Raw genomic sequence first — 18,455 nt, forward strand, 5'->3', positions numbered from 1 at the left:
TCAGAATATGCCTGTATTCCATATGCTGTATCTGTCACTATCTGACACTCTGATTTAATGTCTTGTCTTATTGCTAGTCGGATACGGCAGTGACTATAACCTGTGCCAATGGGAAGTGGACCAAACAGGTCTCATGTGAGCCTGTGGACTGTGGTGTGCCAGACAAATACCATGTCCATCCGGCCCATTTCGACTTCCCTGATGGCACCACCTACGGCAAGAAGATCACCTTTCAGTGCCGACAACCTGCCCAGCTCGTAGGTGAGATACGTAGAGGAGTATGCACACATGTGTGAGGAGATACATATCTTCAGGCTGTTCTCTTTAGGATTCCTGAGATTGGATGAAAGTCAATTTTATTGTTAAAGATTAACAGATAAATAAAATGATTTTGCCTTCAGTTTTACACATGTAATACACATTAGGATCCTGATTAATTATTGGTCTTGGGTGCACATGTATGATTTTTCAACTTTTTAATCACTATTGCCATTATATACATTTTTATTTGCCTTCTTTTCCACTCACCAACACAGATGTTTCATCTACCCCTGTCTTCTGTTTCTCTCCAGGTACAAACAACTCTCTTACCTGTTTAGAGGATGGTCTCTGGTCCTTCCCTGAGGCTCTTTGTGAACTTCGCTGCCCAGCCCCTCCTCCCGTACCCAATGCTGTTCTGCAGACCAAGCGCTGCAACGAGACCGGCCTCAAAGTGGGCACGCTCTGCAAGTACAAGTGCAAGCCGGGCTACCATGTCAGCAACAAACCTAAGAGGTAAAGAAAGACAGAATGGTTGCTGTTTATTAATTTGATTCTTCATCAGACAGTTTTTTTTCAATTGAATGTAGGTCTTGGAATTCAATTGAAAGACCTTCAACCTCTATATAAACTAAACTAAAGTTACACAAAGCCCACACGTCTAAATGTTAATCCTCTTTTTTCCTTTTAGGCGTGCATTTAAGCGCCAGTGCACAGAGGATGGCAGCTGGCTAGAGGGAGCATGCGAGCCCGTGACTTGTGATGCCCCACCTCCCATCTTCCACGGCTCCTATCACTGTACTGATGGTTTCCGCTTTGACAGCGTTTGCAAACTCAACTGCTCTGACCCTGCCGGTAGTACTGCTATTGCCGCCACAGGAGGCTCTGCCCATACGGTGAGGCTGCTGCACGCTCCATGCAAGCAGGTCTGTCCATCTCTTTCCTCTCTTTCTATTCTTGCTTTACCTATACTGTATGTATGTTGTCTTTTAGTCATGTGTATAAAACAAAAATCAGACATTCTCTCTTTTTCTCCCGTCTTTGCGTCCTCACTGTTGATCACTTTTAGGGCTCAACATGACACAAGTATATATTATTATCAAATAATTAATTAGAAGCACTTGTATTTGATGATTGTTAAGCACCATGGCCCTTCACAATGGAGTATTAGTCAAGTTTGTTTTAAATATTGGTTGTTTAAAGTAAATTATTGTAAAGATAGGTATAATATACTCATGTTAGCTGATAAGATGCAACATTTGTGATTAAATGGAGCCTTTTCCCCAAAACACTCACTTTCCTCTTTTTATCTGAGGCTTTTCAGACTGCCCTCACTGTCTGAAAACTTGTCTCTCCCTGCCTCTTTCTCTCCCTATCTCCCTTAGCCCTACTCAATTTGACACCATACTAATTAGATTGCTATTGATTTTCAGCTGCCACAGACTTTTGAAATGTATACACCTTTTAATCTATCCTGCCTCTAAGGCGTTGTGGGTTGGATGTCTGATCAAATTTGGATTGTATTTCCCCCTTTTGCAGCGGGATGCCATCTTCATGTTATTGGTCTGCTACTGTTTGCCTGCCAATATGTATGTGTAATTGTTTTCTTGTGTATCTGTATTTGTTATTTTCAGGGCGCAGGGTCCAATGTGATCCGTTGTAGAAAGGATGGAAACTGGACAGGGTCGTTCCGCCTATGCGCACACAGCAAAGGCCAGTGTTCTTTACCTCAAAACCTCCATTATAGCCTACAGTACTCATGCAAGCGAGGACACGGCATAGGTCTGTATGCACAAATTATGAATATATAACAAGTATACGTTTTCTCACTGCTGGTGTCATCCTTCATTGTTAATATTACTCACAGCTGTTGTTAAGTGTGCTTGTATTCTTCATTGTTCACATTACTCATTCCTTTTCATTTTTTACTGTTTGTAAACATTTGAATGAGAATCAATATAATGTCTAAACCACTGTCAAATAATCGAGCATGTTAAATATCACTCAGTATCATAATCATTTGAATGTAAAGGGGGGGGGGAGGATATGTCTTTTGAATTGCATCTAGGTGTTGTTTGTGCATACTTTTATTGGTTTTGTCTCTCTGTTTCTCTCTTGCTCACACCCACACAGGTGAGGAGTGTGAGCTGACGTGCAGAGAGGGTAACAACGACGTGGTGATCCTCCTGAGCAACATGACAGTAGAAAATGTACTTGTAGAACATTGGAGGAACCCGCACAAAGTCAAAGTAAGTTAGTACGTGTGTTTGTGTCCACCTCACAGCTCTGACAGACGCACTTTACAAAGTTCTGCAATCCACAACTCTCCTGTAAGGAATTTCACATGTAGTGTCTACATCCTGCTACCCACAGTGCAAAAATGCCAGCATTGCAACCCTTCAGACATTGTTATTCTATTTTTAACTGGAAGTGTGAAAACATGCTGCTGCCCTTTTGTGTCCATGTCCTCAATATGATATTCAACTACCTTCTTGGAGAAACAAAAAGCTGCAAAGCTTCTTTGGGAATTAAGTGTTGTCCCTACACCGACATTTTTAGCATTCAGTTTCCCAGTTATTTGTCCTATCCAGAAATAACGTGTAGTGAAAAAGCAAAACGAAACGTAAAAAAAACTACAACAACACTACCGTTGTGGCCAAGTTGTAAAACCTTATCATCAGTAATTACTGTCATTTTCTGAAATCAACCTAAGTCGCTCACTGGTGACCTCATTTCATTTAGATTACAGCTACAGACTGTACTGATTATGTACTGTTTGCCTAAACACAGAACTGTACACCTTGTCCCAGTGGGGGTGACACCCCACCCCCCGTGGTGTCATTCAGATGTGTTATGAAGCTTGTGGGTAGGGTTAAGATGCGTGGATGGGCTATGGTATGTATATGAGTGTCTGTCTGTGTGTAGGTGGAGTACTTCAACTCTTCCAATTTTGCTCTCCCCGTTTTTTTTGTCCGCTTAACGTCCTTTTAGCTGTTGAGTCAGAGACTAAATAGCATCATGTTTTGTAACCAGAAGAAAAGCCATGGCCGAGTAAAGAAACACATTGTATTTCTCACAGTATATTTTTTTCCTACAACTCCTTTTGTTTTTGTTTTAGTCACACTGAGTCAGCAGCTTTTTTTGGTGGATGTCAGGAGAGAGCGGTGGCTTGGGCCACGTGGACATGAAATGATCTGTTTTTCATGGATTTGTGTAATTGATATGATTTTTGCTCAGTAGTAATTTGAGACCTGAGGCTGTGCTGTTGGGGGCAGAGGATCGCATAAGAGAAGTCAGAGAAGTGAGGGTGGTGGGGTGAGGGGTTTTCAGGATTTGGAGATTGGAGGAGGAAAAGTTTTTGCTGGTATGTACTTGTGTATATGTTTTGTCCTGTGCCACTACCTGTCAACTGACTGATTTCAAATAGACTCATTTGAGAGTACAAACACACACACACTTCACCTTTACCAGTAGAAAATATCACAATCATCCATTATCAAATGATGAGCAGTCAGAAATGTGCATTTATGGCAAAATGTAATCATTTGCAGGACATAACATTTGCAATTACACTGGTGTCAAAGAATAAGGGATCCTTTATGGTCCACTTAGAGAGTGCTGCCTATATAATTCTAGAAGCAGAAAAAAACAGATGCAACAGGAAAAGCAATGCAATCATCATCATTCATGACAATGTTGGACAGTTTCGATATCATAACATGATTCCCCTCCCGATTGGGATTCTTCATATAGTATCTAAAAGACAATGCTTGTTCCAAAATGCACTTTCTAGTTTTACTTTGCTGAGTTGGAGGTTAATGTTGCCCACCTTATTAATAAGTGATGTTGATTCATTGCCTTTAAACTAGTTGTATTTTGGTTCTTAGCGTGACCCACTTAGAATTCTCCCCTGCTTCTCTACCTCCACCTCCTCCTCTTCTTTTTTCCTGTCCCTCTATCTCTAACAATTCTGCGCCCCCAGCACCCTCCTCCCCCTTTATCAGCAAAATTACCCTGTCGGGCTTGCTGTGGAATTAGTCATTTTCTACATGACATGACCTCGTCTGTGGTGGCGCTGAGATAGGGATCTATTTTTATGTGGTATCAGCGCCCCGGGGAGGTTTCAGAGGGTGAGGATCCTACACGTAGTGAGGGGTGAGGCCAGGCCACAATCATGGATTATCATGATTTACGGCCTTGCTGAGAGAGGAAAAAAAGAGTGAGAGAGTGAGAAAGAGAGCGAGAGAGAGAGGGGAAGAGAAGAGAAGGAGTTTCTGGACGACATCATCATAGCAGAGCACGGAAAAAAGGAGAATAAAAGTACAGTAGTTGCAAAAAGTTTCACATCAGACAAAATAATAATGTGCTTAATCTTCCACCATATAGGGACTAACCATCATAGCCCTCACCGCAGAACACACATGCTTACACACACCGCAGACGTTCCTGCATTCTGCTCTGCAGTACTACATCGCAGTAGTCCTCAGATGCTATGTCATTCTTTCTTTCCACCTTCAACCCCCCATCTGTGTTTTTTGCATTGATTTGCTGACAGCACTGAAATGAAATATACCTTAGTTTGCAGCAACAAAAGAAAAGCACGTCAACTTTGGGAGATATTGGGACACGGGGGGGGGGGGGGGGGGGGGGGGTCTGAGGAGTGGACCATCTAAGGTCGGACAGTCCTTTGCTGTGGATGATACTTTTGATCGTGCACACTACTATACCAGTCTCGGGTCACACTTGTGCTGTAAAGAAAACCCTTCTCCACCTGCTGGCTCGAGTAGACTCATATACTCTACACAACGGCCCATATGCCTGACAACCACACACACACACACACACACACACACACACACACACACACTCACTATATGAATACATAGCATAGTATATGCATTTTCATGTAGAATTATATGGATTGAAACACAGGTAAAAATGAACTCTTGGCAAAGCTGTTAAATGCTGTTTATAAGGGGAAACCACTGAAAGCACCAGTATAACTTAATTAATTACACTTCACCTCAACTTTTCTCTCTTTTCTTTCAGAGCATCGTCTGTACAATGGGACTGAAATGGTATCCACACCCAGAATTGCTCCACTGCATCAAAGGATGTGAGGTAAGGAATCGACCTGAATTAGATTTTTGTTTTTGTCATTGTTTTTGCGGGGTAATAGTCTCATCTATCATAAGACACTTTAATACTTAATAGTCCTTCCACCTTCCTTGACCCCAAACCGAACAGAGTGATGAGAAATGTGCCTGATTTATGTTGCCAGATTTGAGTGTAGATGCTTATATCGGCCAACATTCCAGATTGTTCCAATTTTTAATGCACTCAAAGAAATATAGTTAGCTTTAAAAAAAAAAGTAATCTCAGTCTTAATAGCCTCTAAAAGTAGTTCAATAAAATATTAATGTTGCTCGGCCAATGGAGTTGGACAGACAATGGATTGGCAGATGCAGGACAAGTAAAGCACTCCAACACACCACGACCTGTACTGAAGGTGAAGACTAAATCTCCTGAATTTGTAAGTCTTACATACTTCCAGGTAGGACTGAGATGGGAAGGGTAGCTGATTCATTTATTACTTGATTTGGCAGGGACTGGGCATATTAATAACATTTCTGAAAATATGCCAGAGTTAAAAGTATGTGTGTGGTTCAAGTTAAAAGTACAGTAGTTTTTAACACACTGGCAAGCAACTGTCTGCATTGAAGACATTTCTGCTGCCAGTTGCCGAGGTCAACCTCCTGCACAGGGTGCACAGGTGGTTGTCAACAGAAGCCACTTAGACCTTTGTAAGCCGGTTAAAAATGCTGTTGCCAAATGGCCATCTGGTATCTGCTCATTGACACTTATTAGCTTGTTGTAATCTGAAGTAATTACCTCTTACAAACGTGATCATTTGATCATGTGCTAAACATGTATTTCCTCTGAAAATGCTGCATTCACATGAGAAGACAACATGTGAAAGAATTCCACTTCACATTATGGAAGAATTCATCTACTCAGTTTATGCCAGTTGGATAACCTGAATGGTAACCCAAGTGGCGAGGGTGGGGCCAACCCAATAAATCACCTTATTAGAGTGTTTTGTGAAGTGAATAGTTTATGGTGTCCTCAATTTGATTTACGGGTTTTGCCCACTAAGGGCTTAAAAAGTCACAATGAAAGATGAGGGAAGTTTAGTGCATGAGATTCATCAGCAAATTTATCCAGAGACCCCTAAAATATCCTGAAATTGCTCGGGAGGAAAGTACCACTAGAACAAAAGGCATCCTTGTTAAGTCCCCTTTTTACCATCATCAACCATTTTAAAGGTTGCACTTTCTTTAACTAATTACAATCTCTCCCTGATCTGTCTGGTACAGCCATTCATGGGAGACAACTACTGTGATTCGATCAACAACAGAGCCTTCTGTAACTATGACGGAGGAGACTGCTGCCAATCCACTGTCAAGACCAAGAAGGTTAGTCTCATGCTTGTACCTCAGAATAAATCTCACACTTCAGACTAAGAGATGATGTTGGTTTGGGTCCTGGTCACACTGATCAACAGTCAGTGTTTGTTCCCCAACTCTGGAGTCACACAACGTTTAGGAATGAATCCTACTTCCCACATGTGATCATTTTTCCCTTTCCCTGTGCCTAACCACCCACTTGGACCTTTTCATTTTCTCACTGCCATGCGTCAAGCTTTATAAATGATCATTTCTACCTACACAAGGTACGTTTAATGTGAACCACAGCTCAATATACTGTTGAAGACTGCTGTGTCTAACCTCTTGGAACTTCTCCAAAGAAATTCTTCCTTCATTTGCTTTGTGTCCAGTTTTAGATTACTGGTGGACAGATTACTGATATCACATCCAAGAGAGTAGGAGTATTCATACTTCATCAACTACTCGTTATATTCAGTTTCCTAATGTGGAAAACGTCTATATTTGTCGTTGTGTGCCTGCATTCATGTGAAGTTACTCGATACCCAATGTGGGTAGTGGTTCTAATCTAACTAAGTTATCACAGAGACTAAATATCATGATTATAAGAACTTGGATTATCATTTACTTGTTCTATAGTGTGATTAATACAAAGTCACATCTGTCAGCACTCAATCAGCTGTGTCGTATTAAGTTTGGTCATCCTTGTGGTAGTACCTCTCTTAATTCAGGGAGGTGCTTTGTCTGGCTCTCTCCAGCCAGCTGCTGGCAAAGGAACTGATTGGAAGTCTATTGTAGCTTCTGTGCAGCAGCATCTGCTTCTCTGGCCTGGCCTGTTTCTGTGAATCTGGCGAGGGACTTAAGTTGTCCTCCTGGCATATCCATCTGTATGTCTGGTTGGGCTTATATTACGGTCTATGTGTCTCACTGGCTGTGTCAGTGTGTCTGACGGGAGAGCTTCTTCATTTCCTCTCAGGGGGACAAAGGATTGTTTCCGGTCCACCTTCACAGATTTTGTTTGTGGTTTTGGGTCCATAGCCATGAGGACATAAATAATCGGGTTACTTTTGTTGCTAACAGTTTATTTTCAAAGACAGCTTCTTTGACGTTCATTCTTACTTGTTCATTTGTTTAACCTTTTTCTGGAAAGACATTGGCAATAGACTGATCATGGCTTTCGATAGGGAAACAATTTTCAAACAGCACTGCTGCATCATTTTTAAATGGTCACATTTACATTGTTTTCACAAAGGCTCAATATCATTGACAAGCACCCAGACGTACCTTTTGGTAACCTAGAGGAGAGGTGGTAGAGTACATGCTACAAAATAATTGTTTCTGTGGTCATGTACTATTGCATGTAACTCTTAAAATTGCATGTGGCAAATATTTTTTACCTCCACCAAAAAATGTTTTTACCGCACAATTGGGTGTATTTCTGTATTTCTTTCTCTTGTGCCACATCAGACTGAAATCTAACAGAGACCGCTGACACATGTTTTTTCTTATTTTCATTGCGCAAAAGTTAAGCTGTAGGTGGAACCCGCAAGTGGGGGGCCTCCAGCTTTGATTGCGTTATATCATGACCATGGCCAAATGGCTCCAATCATTTTTTTTACATATTAAAAAAAACAGACATCATACAGTAACAATGTATTCGATTTACTACAACCACAACATATTTTATGCAGGGCTGCCAAGTTTTCAATTTAGTAATATAATAAAATGATATCGCCTATTACATGGTCATACTCAGGGTCAATCCCTGAACAGGATTCCATCGACAATTCCAGCAAAACCTCTAAAGGAAAAGATTTGATCAGAGTTTAAACAAGACATCAATGTACAGTACATTTAACAATTTTCCCTCTAATTTTCTTCTAAATTGTATAGTAAAATAATGTCACATTTTACATGGTCATAGTCAGGGTCATCCTGAACAGGATTAAATTGAAAATTGCAGCTAACCTCAGAAGAAAAACACTTATTTATTCGTTTAATATCTGAGAGTTTAAAAATGAGTTTACAATATAATTTGAGCTAGTTTTTATCAAATCAGGTCTTCTTCGCTGGCAGTATAATTTGGTGTATAAAATGTGAGAAATTATTGCTAAAATGCCAGTCTTCCTTCATCCTTTTTGGCCACTCCAAAAACCGGTACGGTAACAGCGCGAATAGACGTGCTTCAAAATCCAATCCAATCCAAAATACATCTCTCTTGACCGCAGTGTTTCTGTAGTGCTACTGTTGCGCTGTGCTACTGTTGCGCTGTGCTACTGTTGCGCTGTGCTGCTGTTGCGCTGTGCTGCTGTCAGTGGCCAATTTTGTGTCTCTGTAAATCAATTGGTCCATGTTCTCCTTTGAGTAAATAATCAGAAACCAAAAGAGATACATTTCATTTTTTATATTTTTTGATGTCATGATGGTGCCCCTTAGTTTTGCATTAATTGGACTTTATACAGTTAGGTATCTGCCCACCTAGATGAATAACTTACTATACAGCCAATCAAATCTTGCATAAAGCAGTAATGTCAGTGTTCTATCACAGGCAGAGCAGACGTCCCACTGAGCCAGAAACCAGCCTGCTACAAAATACAAGAACCCTACGCTCTGAACAACAACCCACATTAGCTCCCCTGCTAAGGTCTCCTTTGTATCTAAATCACAAGCATGAACACACACTTTGTCCTGCAACAGACAAACGGGGAATGTGTTAATGTCAGTTGCAGGCTAGCTATTAAATTAGCTGCTCAGCTGCGGCCCAAATGTTACTTTAGTTTGGTTAGATGCTGGTGTGCTCCTTACTCTTCAATACGTTAACACTCAGCCACCTGCTGTCAGCTAAGCACAGACATCAACATGCCAGCAAAGAAAAAGGAGACAAAAAGAAGCATTTCTGATATTTTCCCAAAGACAACTAAATGTGATTTTAGTTCGACTTTAATCAATTACAATCACAAAGGACTAGCTACACTAGGCGTAGTAAGATAGAGGCATAAAACGCCTCATGCATTATGTGCAATGTATTCATACAAGAGTAAAAAAGTTTAATATACTGCCCACAGGCTAGCCAGTGCTTTGGTTGTAGATTTGAATATATGGGCTAGCACAGAAATAGCGCAAAACGTCATACTTACTAATTTGAATCTTTAATCTTCAACCTTCTGTTGAAGATTAATGTCCTCTATCCTGTTGCAAAGCTTCCAATCACTGAAGTTGCACCAACATACTGTTGCACTTTGCTACTCAGCTATGAACATACATGACCCGCGTACAGCTAGAAAGAGGTCCAGAGGGCCACGATTTGTTTTTGTCTTTATTCACAAGTTCAAAAGCAGCAGGAAAGTCGGTGAGCAGCCCGCTGGGAAGTGACCTAACTCCTGAAGTGGTTTTGCCTCTGTTGATTGACACTATCTCTTCTCCACATCTTTTGGCCGAAATCCAGTTCAGGGGCTCAGCCAGAACTTGCATAACTCACGTTTACTGGCAAACCCCAATAGGAGGGTAGCTTCCATTAAATTATTGCAGCAACAAGAGGTTCGCCTGGGTTAAAGGAGAGCAGGCCATTAGTCTTGTTAGCGTTAAGATTTGTTAGGTTTTACGTCAGAGAAGTGCATGGTCAGTTTAACTGAACGTCATATGTTTGGGTGTGAGAAAACAAGAAATAGTAGGAATACTATTCAGGGTTTTGATGCTAACCTTTTTCTTAAAGAGCACATGTGCTGCAAGCTGAAAATTTTGGTGCACATAAATAACTTAAGGGACACAAGGAAAATGTATCAAATGTGTTTTTCCTTAATGAAGACATACAGAGCAACATGATTTGAGTAATTTGAGTACAAAAAGTACTTTTACTACATAGCTTGCTCTAAAGTTTTAAGGTTTGGAGCCTTTTTTATAATTATACTGTTTAAACTGACTGCTACATTTGCAAAATTGTGGTTATTGGCAGACATTGTATAGTTCACACATTTTTAATCACAAATGCAAGTGAAACGCTACCCAAAAAGGAGTTGAGACTAGTCCAAAACTAAACACAAATTTCAATAGATTTATTTATTAAATTGCATAATTGTTCATTTTCTTTGCTACAACGTACATGTCTGTTCTGTAAATCACAACCTGCCCCTTATTTCTTTTGATGAGCGACCAAACAAACATTCAACAGGGAAAGGTACATTGCAAACATTAGTTTGCAGGCTAGATAGCTAATTAGGCCAGTCTGTTTAGATGTTGGTGTGGAACTATACTCTTTAATACCACTGCTTACACAAAACGTCTTTCAATAGCTTGTAATCTACAGTGAAAGTTACGTTTTTCTCTCCTTCCCCCGCCGGGGTTCAGTCTTCCAGCTGACGTGAATCAAACAAGGACACACCACTCCAATATTGTTTACTGCTTTAAGGGATGACTTTTTTAAGGGTACATGTGATTTCAGTTGGTGTTTAATCTTTGTAGAGGAATTTGGCCCAGGTTTACTGCTGCTGTATTTCGAGGCCAAGGATGCTACATGCCGATGGTCAATAGTAATGTCTGCAGAAACAGGTGTTAGCAGTTTGCTGAAATAATAACTACAGGCTAATGGAGGATCAAGTTACCTACTTCGTACTATCTTCTGTCATGCCAGCAAAGACAGATTGGGTTCTATTTCATCTACTGAAATATTCAGTGGGCCGCTGCAGTATGATACAGTAAGTATTATACAGTAAGTATCATACTGTAGCTGGGCTCAAGAACTCCAGGCTGCTTGTCCAAATTCTACTTGAAGGTATTTTACCCTGGCGTTATTTGAAGAAAGCAGTCTGGCTGGTGTTCTGTACTATTAGGTCCCCTGGAAACTATTCAGAAAGATACGAAAAATTGCTTTGAAATAGCCAATCATAATTTGATTTATCGGCTGCCAGGAACAAGGGATGAGGAAAGCAACTGTGGGGGAGAGAGAGAAAAGGGAAACGCTAAGGAATTAAGCTGATATGTGAAATCGATATAGGAGCAGAGGAAAGCCAGATGTTTAATCTCTGTTGCTTGTTAGTTTGTAAGATGACTGCCTAATTGATGCTGCTTGCCTGCACACACATGTTGCTTAATGCCGTGACTGATATAAACGTACATGAATGAAACTCAAATTAACCTGAATGCCAGTTTTAAATTATTACCCAGATGACCTTCCACCCTGTTTTATTTCTGGGATATTGTGTTTTTGTCCACGTTTAAATTTCCTCTTAACTTATTATTATGTTGGTACTCGTAAGCATTTAGATTTATTTGTTTATTGCTCTTGGGAAAAACATATCCTCAACATCCATGCCTATTTGATCAACTCAGTCATAACAGAAACAGGGTGTTTTGCACCTGATTTTGATTTTCCCCAATCTAATCAAATGCATGGCAGGCGGACAAGGAAAGAGTTGCATTAAAACCTCTAAAAGCAAAACAAAAGCACAATATATGACAAAAGGAATGAAAACCATCCCAAACTAATTTGTGTTAACAGGACTTCTCAGTCCTGTTAAGTAATGTTTACTAAAAGCTAAAGTTGAGTTGTTCAAGAAAATTATTTAGTCTTTTGACAAATGAAAATATATATTTGTCACCCCTTTTCAAAGATTTGCAGTAGGAACGAATGGGTGTCGTGTTTAGCTAAAACAGTACTTAAGTGGATGCTCTCTCCTTCTTTCCCCCCTCTCACTCTCATTCAATCTTTCTCCTACTCATTCACTGCCAGAGATACTCATTCACATTCTCTCTTTCTCACTCTCAATCCCACTCACAGTCTCTGTCACACTCACACACACCCGCACACCCGCGCACACACACACACACACACACACACACACACACACACACACACAAGAGGTCTGGTAACTCAGTGGGAATCTTGCTAGTGTTGTAGTCCCCAGCATGTTGTGACACAGCTCGTGAGAACAACAATATCATATGATCCACGCACACAGACACACCTTTCTTTCGTTCCTCTGCCAAAAACTTTTACATCTACTTTTCCTCTGATCTTTGATAATGAGGTGAAGGGAAAATAACAGTGCAAAACAACATTTTGCAACAGACTTTCCCTCTTCATTACTCAATACACACTGATGAAAACATCTGTTGCTTAAGTGACTTCTTAAGTTGAATAAGTTATTACATTTCCCAACATCAAACTCCAAGCCTCTCAAATCTGAAATGATTCAACCGTTCAATATGAAAATCATATTTTCTGTAACGTAATAACATGTTTTCCAGATACAATTGAGCAATTTCTACTCTTTCCAAAAAAAAGCCTAAATACTATTGTAGATATCAATTATTAAAGTAGTCCAGGTTCCTCCTGCTACTCCTATTTTCTTTTTTTCATGTCAACTTAAAGTTGAATCCTGATAACAGCTGAATAAGCGAGAGAAAAAGGAGCAGAATTGTGAAAAGCAATGGAACTCAGCTGCTCATTTATTTTCACTCCCCTTCCCAGCAAATGCAGCTCTCGTCTTTTATTTTGATAGAGATTTGTGTATTAAGGAGTTCTGGATGATTTGCTGTGTATTATTCCACCCCAGGAGCTTTGAAGGTGCAAGGACTGGCTCCACGTAAGGTCACCACAGGATCTCCCCTTAATAGTTGCAAGCTGTTGGCTGAATTTGGAGAAGCAGGGGAGAGAGGAGGCAAGGTCTTGAGTTTAACTTTCTGAGGGTTGCCTGCGAAAGACCCGTTTTGTAGGTCCCCCCACTAGCTTGGAAGGAATTCCTTTCTTGGATGCTTGAAGCAGTATGCAAAGGGAACCGATTATATAGTTGGCTTGGCCTCTCTGAAACAACTTTTTCTGAATATTCCTGTAGGGGTTTCCTGTCTATGTTGGTGGTGGTGTTGTCTTGGGCTAGTGCTTAGATCCTTCATCGTCCCTCACCCCTGTTTACAACTCTCAGTCTGGCATAACTAGGCTCAATGTGTGACTTACTATGTGTCACGATTGATGTTTGTGTCTAAGCTGATGGTCTGTGATAGCCACAGCTGACCATTTAACCTCTCCGTCTCTCTTGGCTATTCACAAAGCCCTTTTTTTTTAAATTCCAGCGCAAATGTAATTTTCTTCTCTGGGCTTTTGGCTGTTATCAAATTTACATTTAACCTATTTTCTATAGAATCCAAACAAATCTAATTTCTAACAAACCATCTTTTGGAGCTATTACAGATAGAAAGATGGAGTTTTTTTTTCTCAAACTAAACATGTTGTGTAGCAAACACTCACATAACAGGATGCCAAAACCACATGCCAGCAACAGCTCTTAATTTTTTTAACCTCAGCAGGCAGCCAAATCGACTTTATTTCCTGTTGCCAAGGCTCTGCCAGGACAGTTAAAGGGGCGAAAGGGACACGGGAGCAGGCACGCACATGCAATAGGGGGGTTTCTGTGTCACGGTATTTCTCTATCTGTGTGTGTGGGGAGTAGGTGTTGAGGGGGTAAAATGCACCTGAGAGGGGGGGGGGGGGGGGGGGGGAGGTTAATGTGAAGGAAGGAACAGGGTTCTCCTACACAGCTGAGCAAAAGTAATAACACACTGGTGGTCACACACTCCACAGTTTTTTAGGGTGTTGGCAAACCGAGTCGCCAGAAAAAACGAACCAACAACACATTTTAATGAATATGTTGCATATCGGGCTCGTATGACACTTGCAGGAACATTTGCATTGCAATTGCATTGTTTGTTCCCTAACTCTTGTGTACAGAGATAATCCAATTTTAGGTAGACAAATATATTTTAATTTATGTGAAAAGCACAAGACAAAGTTGTACTGCATTCCCTGAAATGTTTCGTAATATATTTTGAAGACTGACATACAGGTTTCTGGTTATAATTCACTCTAATAACATGTGTGTTATGCATCCCCAAGGTCAGCCAGATCCTCTTTCCCCAGGCCTGTGCCCCTTACACACCTTCTTCCCTTTAAGAACAGGCTGACATACACATACTGCACACACATAAATGAGAGGAACTCTGTTATTTTGACCTGTTCCAGAGATGGAAGGATGGGGCTCTGACAAGGTCTGCGTTCTTCAGAAGGGCTTTCATGTTGCTGTTAGTGGGTGTCCTCCCCTAGTCCTCCTACAGCCCTGGGACATGGGGCAGCATGAGGGCCCCCAGGCCCACAAGGCCAGCCAGTCCCATTTCCCAGCCACCCTGAGAGAACCCTCAAGTCATGGCCAGATGTGGCAGCTGGCCCAGCCACCCTGGAGGTCAAGGTCAAAGGAAACCATGTCAAATTTGCCACCCACCATCATCCTCTAGATAGAGATACAAACAGAAGTGGCTTTAGCGGGGCAGTGATGTGTAGTGGGAGGGGTAGTGGAGATGAGAGCTGCAAGAGAGAAGTAATAAAGCACGGTAAAGTAAGGAAGAGACTCTAATGGTGAAAGTGTGAACCTGAGAGATAGTGTAATTAAACTGAGAATGAGTCATGTGGGAGCGAGGAGCCCCGTGTTCTTGGCTTCAAAATGCTACAGACGAAACACTGTTCATTCCGTTTACAGCTGTTTCTAAAGTGTGTCCGGCCCTAGGCTTGTAAAGTCGTCACATGTAGGCCTCATTTTCTCAGAGGAGTCTGGGCACTGCCCACCTGGCCCTCACATTAGGAACACCCCCCCACCCCCCCACACACACACACAAACAACTTATTATATACCCCATTTCAAAGGAGAACCTGCGTCACTACTCCTCAGCGACTAGTATGCTCCCCCATCATTCCACAGACCTGCTGTCTACAAGTCTTCAATTCTCACAAACTATTGGTGGTGTTTCCTGTGTGCTGCATTTACCACCGACTAAAACATTTTACACTAACTTTACAATGCTATCCAAAGCAAAGTGTAACGTTTTATTACGTACTTACCAAAACTAAAAGAAAGTGGGAAGTTGTGGGAAGGGCTCATTACTTTATTTTTTACAGTATTCTACAGTTTTTAAATCGGATCTTAGATTAATATAGATTTGAAACAGAGCACTCTAGCTAAACAATTTCTTTTTTTAAATACATCATTATTTCTTTCTTTTCACTTTCTTGTTTAAGTGGTGGTCAGAATCTTCTTGTAACGCAACATCATTAAGGCACGTGGGAATTTTTGCCTAAATCCAATTCAGTTTAAAGGGTTGTGCTTCTTTTTAGATCATTTGTGCATTTTTCTATTAAAATCAGTAAACAATTAGGCTCAGTGGTCAGCCCGTTCCTTCACCCAACCCTTCACATTCTGCTGCTAAGTCAGTGACCCTCGGCTTCTGATGCTGACACACTAAGGCCCCCTTTAGCGTCTGTATGGGACACACCAGGCTTTTGACTAACTATTTAAACACATCTGCATCATTATTAGACGGTCACAACTTATGTAGTACAAAGACAAAGAAAGTCAATGTAGGACGGGTGAATGAGGAGGTCGGAGGGTTTAAACCAACACAGAAATTTCAACTCAGAGACTGCTGTTCGTGTCAATTTTTGACTTGTTTTAGCTTTAGTATTGTTGCATAACTTCTGTACTTTGCTTGTTTTACATAACAAACTACTTATATAAAGACTTATTTCAACCTCTACCACAATCTTTTCAGAAGTCTAACCAAAACTCCGTGAAGAGCTCCAGGCTTCGAAGACAATTTTTGTAATTGCCAAACAATGTCCGTCACATGATGCCATTAGGGCAAAAATACTTTTTCCCATTGACTTACAATGGTAGAGAGATGTCTGTAAATTAGCGGATTCTTGTTTTTTTTAGGTAAATCAACTTCACAAAGTGAGCACAGGAATTGCCCTTGTTTAAATCATTAGGTCCTAAAAGTGATAAAATCCCCATTGATGCCGAAGCAGTGTGAAAGATCCCAGTAATTTTAATACTTGGCAGTCAAGCCGTGTTGGCTTTTTGCGAAAGAATGGGGCACATCCGGGTATTTGACGAGTTGGGGGGTGAGAATGCAGTGGTAAGCAGCCTGTCACAACTCACAATGACGATTGCATTACTATTTAGTTCAACACAATTTGATGGTTTGCAATTTAATCTACACTATGGATGCATCTTTTAGTGGGAGATTCTAATTTCTTTCTCATTCCAATGCTAATGAATTTAGTAATTACCTGACTAACCCCTCCAGATAATACGAACTCATGATGCACTTTGTTTGATGGCATTACAGTAGTAGTATTTATACAGCAGCTACTCCACATTCAGATAATAGCCTCATGACCTTCCCCTGGAAACCACTCCTCCCATAGCAGCCAGACAGCTTTCACTAATAACATTGAACTAATAACGGTGTTTGGCACGAGGCAGACTGTCAAGTAGCTGTGTTGGTAACAGTAGCCAGCAGTGTTGTGACTTTTACATTGTATACAGAGATCCTTTGTTCCAAAAAGGCAGTACCACTCAGCCCTAACAAGAAAAAGCGACACCGCAGGCCCCCACATACAGATCTGATAAGCCACCAGGACACAAATGCAGACATGCCCTTGGTCTGCTGCCTGCCTTCCATGACTAGGACCACATGTGTTCCTTGTTTGGCCTGGACACGTTTTGTGTACCCAAACAGCTGAAGCAGGCCTCCCAAGAGGGAAGCAGACTAGGCAGCAGCAGCTGGTGCTGGTGACGCATTGCCAACGTTATCCAGTGACGTCAAACGCCAGGGGCAATGGCCAGTGATCTTCCGGTGCTATTCTCACCTATCTATTATTTTTCCTTTGACATCAGACTATGAGAGAAACTAGGATATCAATTTCTCTAATATTCTGAGATGATGTGATTTTATAGGTCTTATGAATGCATAATGCATGTTTCCTACTAGGACTTTTGGTCAACTTATGATCTATAGGGGAAAAAAACAGTATCACATACATATATACCATGACAAGAACTGTTGCTTCTCATTGACTGGCAGGTGTCCATTATTTTCTTGTAGTGTAACTTCAACACAGTTGTTTTGTCCTTCGTCGTTCTAATTGATGACCCAGTTTAAGCAACACTATGGAGGCTTCAGTGCCTGACAGTTTAGCACTGAGTTTAGGTACATGGTGTACACAGAGTTGTGTACCCAAAATGAGACAGATGGCCTAATGAGAACCCCGCTGATTCAATATCAAACCTCTTAGATATTTGCAAAAATGTAGTCTCCATCAACTACTGGAAATATTGTATATTAACATATATAGTCAAACAGAAAGAAAAAATATTTGTGACATTTGTAAAAAAAATGTGATCGCATAACAGTTTGTTCCATTGAGAAAACGAATTGATCTGTTGCACCATTACATCCATTGGGGAAATCGTGTACTCAGCCAAACCTTAAACCATAGCAGTGAGATAATTGTTTTATTTTGAAGTGACCGCTTTATAAATGTAAGTATGTTTTTTTCTCTCCCACCCAGGTGATTCCATTCCCCATGTCCTGTGACATAAGGGATGAGTGCTCCTGTCGGGATCGGAATGCTATAGAGAACAGAAAGGATGAACACGTCCACTCCCTTGGGTGACCAACCTGAGCAGGGACCTCTGTTCAACGTCCCGGGACCCTTGCTCCAACACAACACAGCCTGAGTGGCCGAGGCAGATCCCTCCTTCGTCCTCCTCTCGGCCTCCAAATTTCCTGCACATGCTGCTTAACAGGCATACCTCTCCATCCATACTGCAACCGCAACCAGCTGAAATGTCTCTGCCTCCACATCACGCAGAAAGATCTAGAATAGAGGATGGGACCCATGAGACTCCACAGTAAACTTCCTTTCTC

At 41.1% G+C, this 18,455-nt stretch overlaps 1 protein-coding gene across 2 annotated transcripts in view; it reads left to right on the plus strand.

Moving 5' to 3' along the window:
- Window positions 1–18,455, plus strand: part of pappaa (pregnancy-associated plasma protein A, pappalysin 1a) — an 80,008-nt gene that overhangs the window by 60,285 nt on the left and 1,268 nt on the right. The window contains exons 15-22 of one of the 2 annotated variants that reach the window (XM_031860129.1): window positions 78–261; window positions 573–774; window positions 950–1,184; window positions 1,893–2,040; window positions 2,392–2,507; window positions 5,308–5,379; window positions 6,636–6,734; window positions 18,097–18,455. The exon at window positions 18,097–18,455 is cut by the window's right edge and continues 1,268 nt beyond it. In XM_031860129.1, the coding sequence (XP_031715989.1) occupies window positions 78–261; window positions 573–774; window positions 950–1,184; window positions 1,893–2,040; window positions 2,392–2,507; window positions 5,308–5,379; window positions 6,636–6,734; window positions 18,097–18,201 (1,161 nt within the window). In that variant the 3' untranslated portion in view covers window positions 18,202–18,455. The remainder of the gene's footprint in view (window positions 1–77; window positions 262–572; window positions 775–949; window positions 1,185–1,892; window positions 2,041–2,391; window positions 2,508–5,307; window positions 5,380–6,635; window positions 6,735–18,096) is intronic. The other variant, XM_031860130.1, reaches the window with a different exon arrangement.

Source organism: Anarrhichthys ocellatus, unplaced genomic scaffold (assembly GCF_004355925.1).
Source record: "Anarrhichthys ocellatus isolate YVR2014 unplaced genomic scaffold, GSC_Weel_1.0 scaffold23, whole genome shotgun sequence".
Taxonomy (NCBI): domain Eukaryota; kingdom Metazoa; phylum Chordata; class Actinopteri; order Perciformes; family Anarhichadidae; genus Anarrhichthys; species Anarrhichthys ocellatus.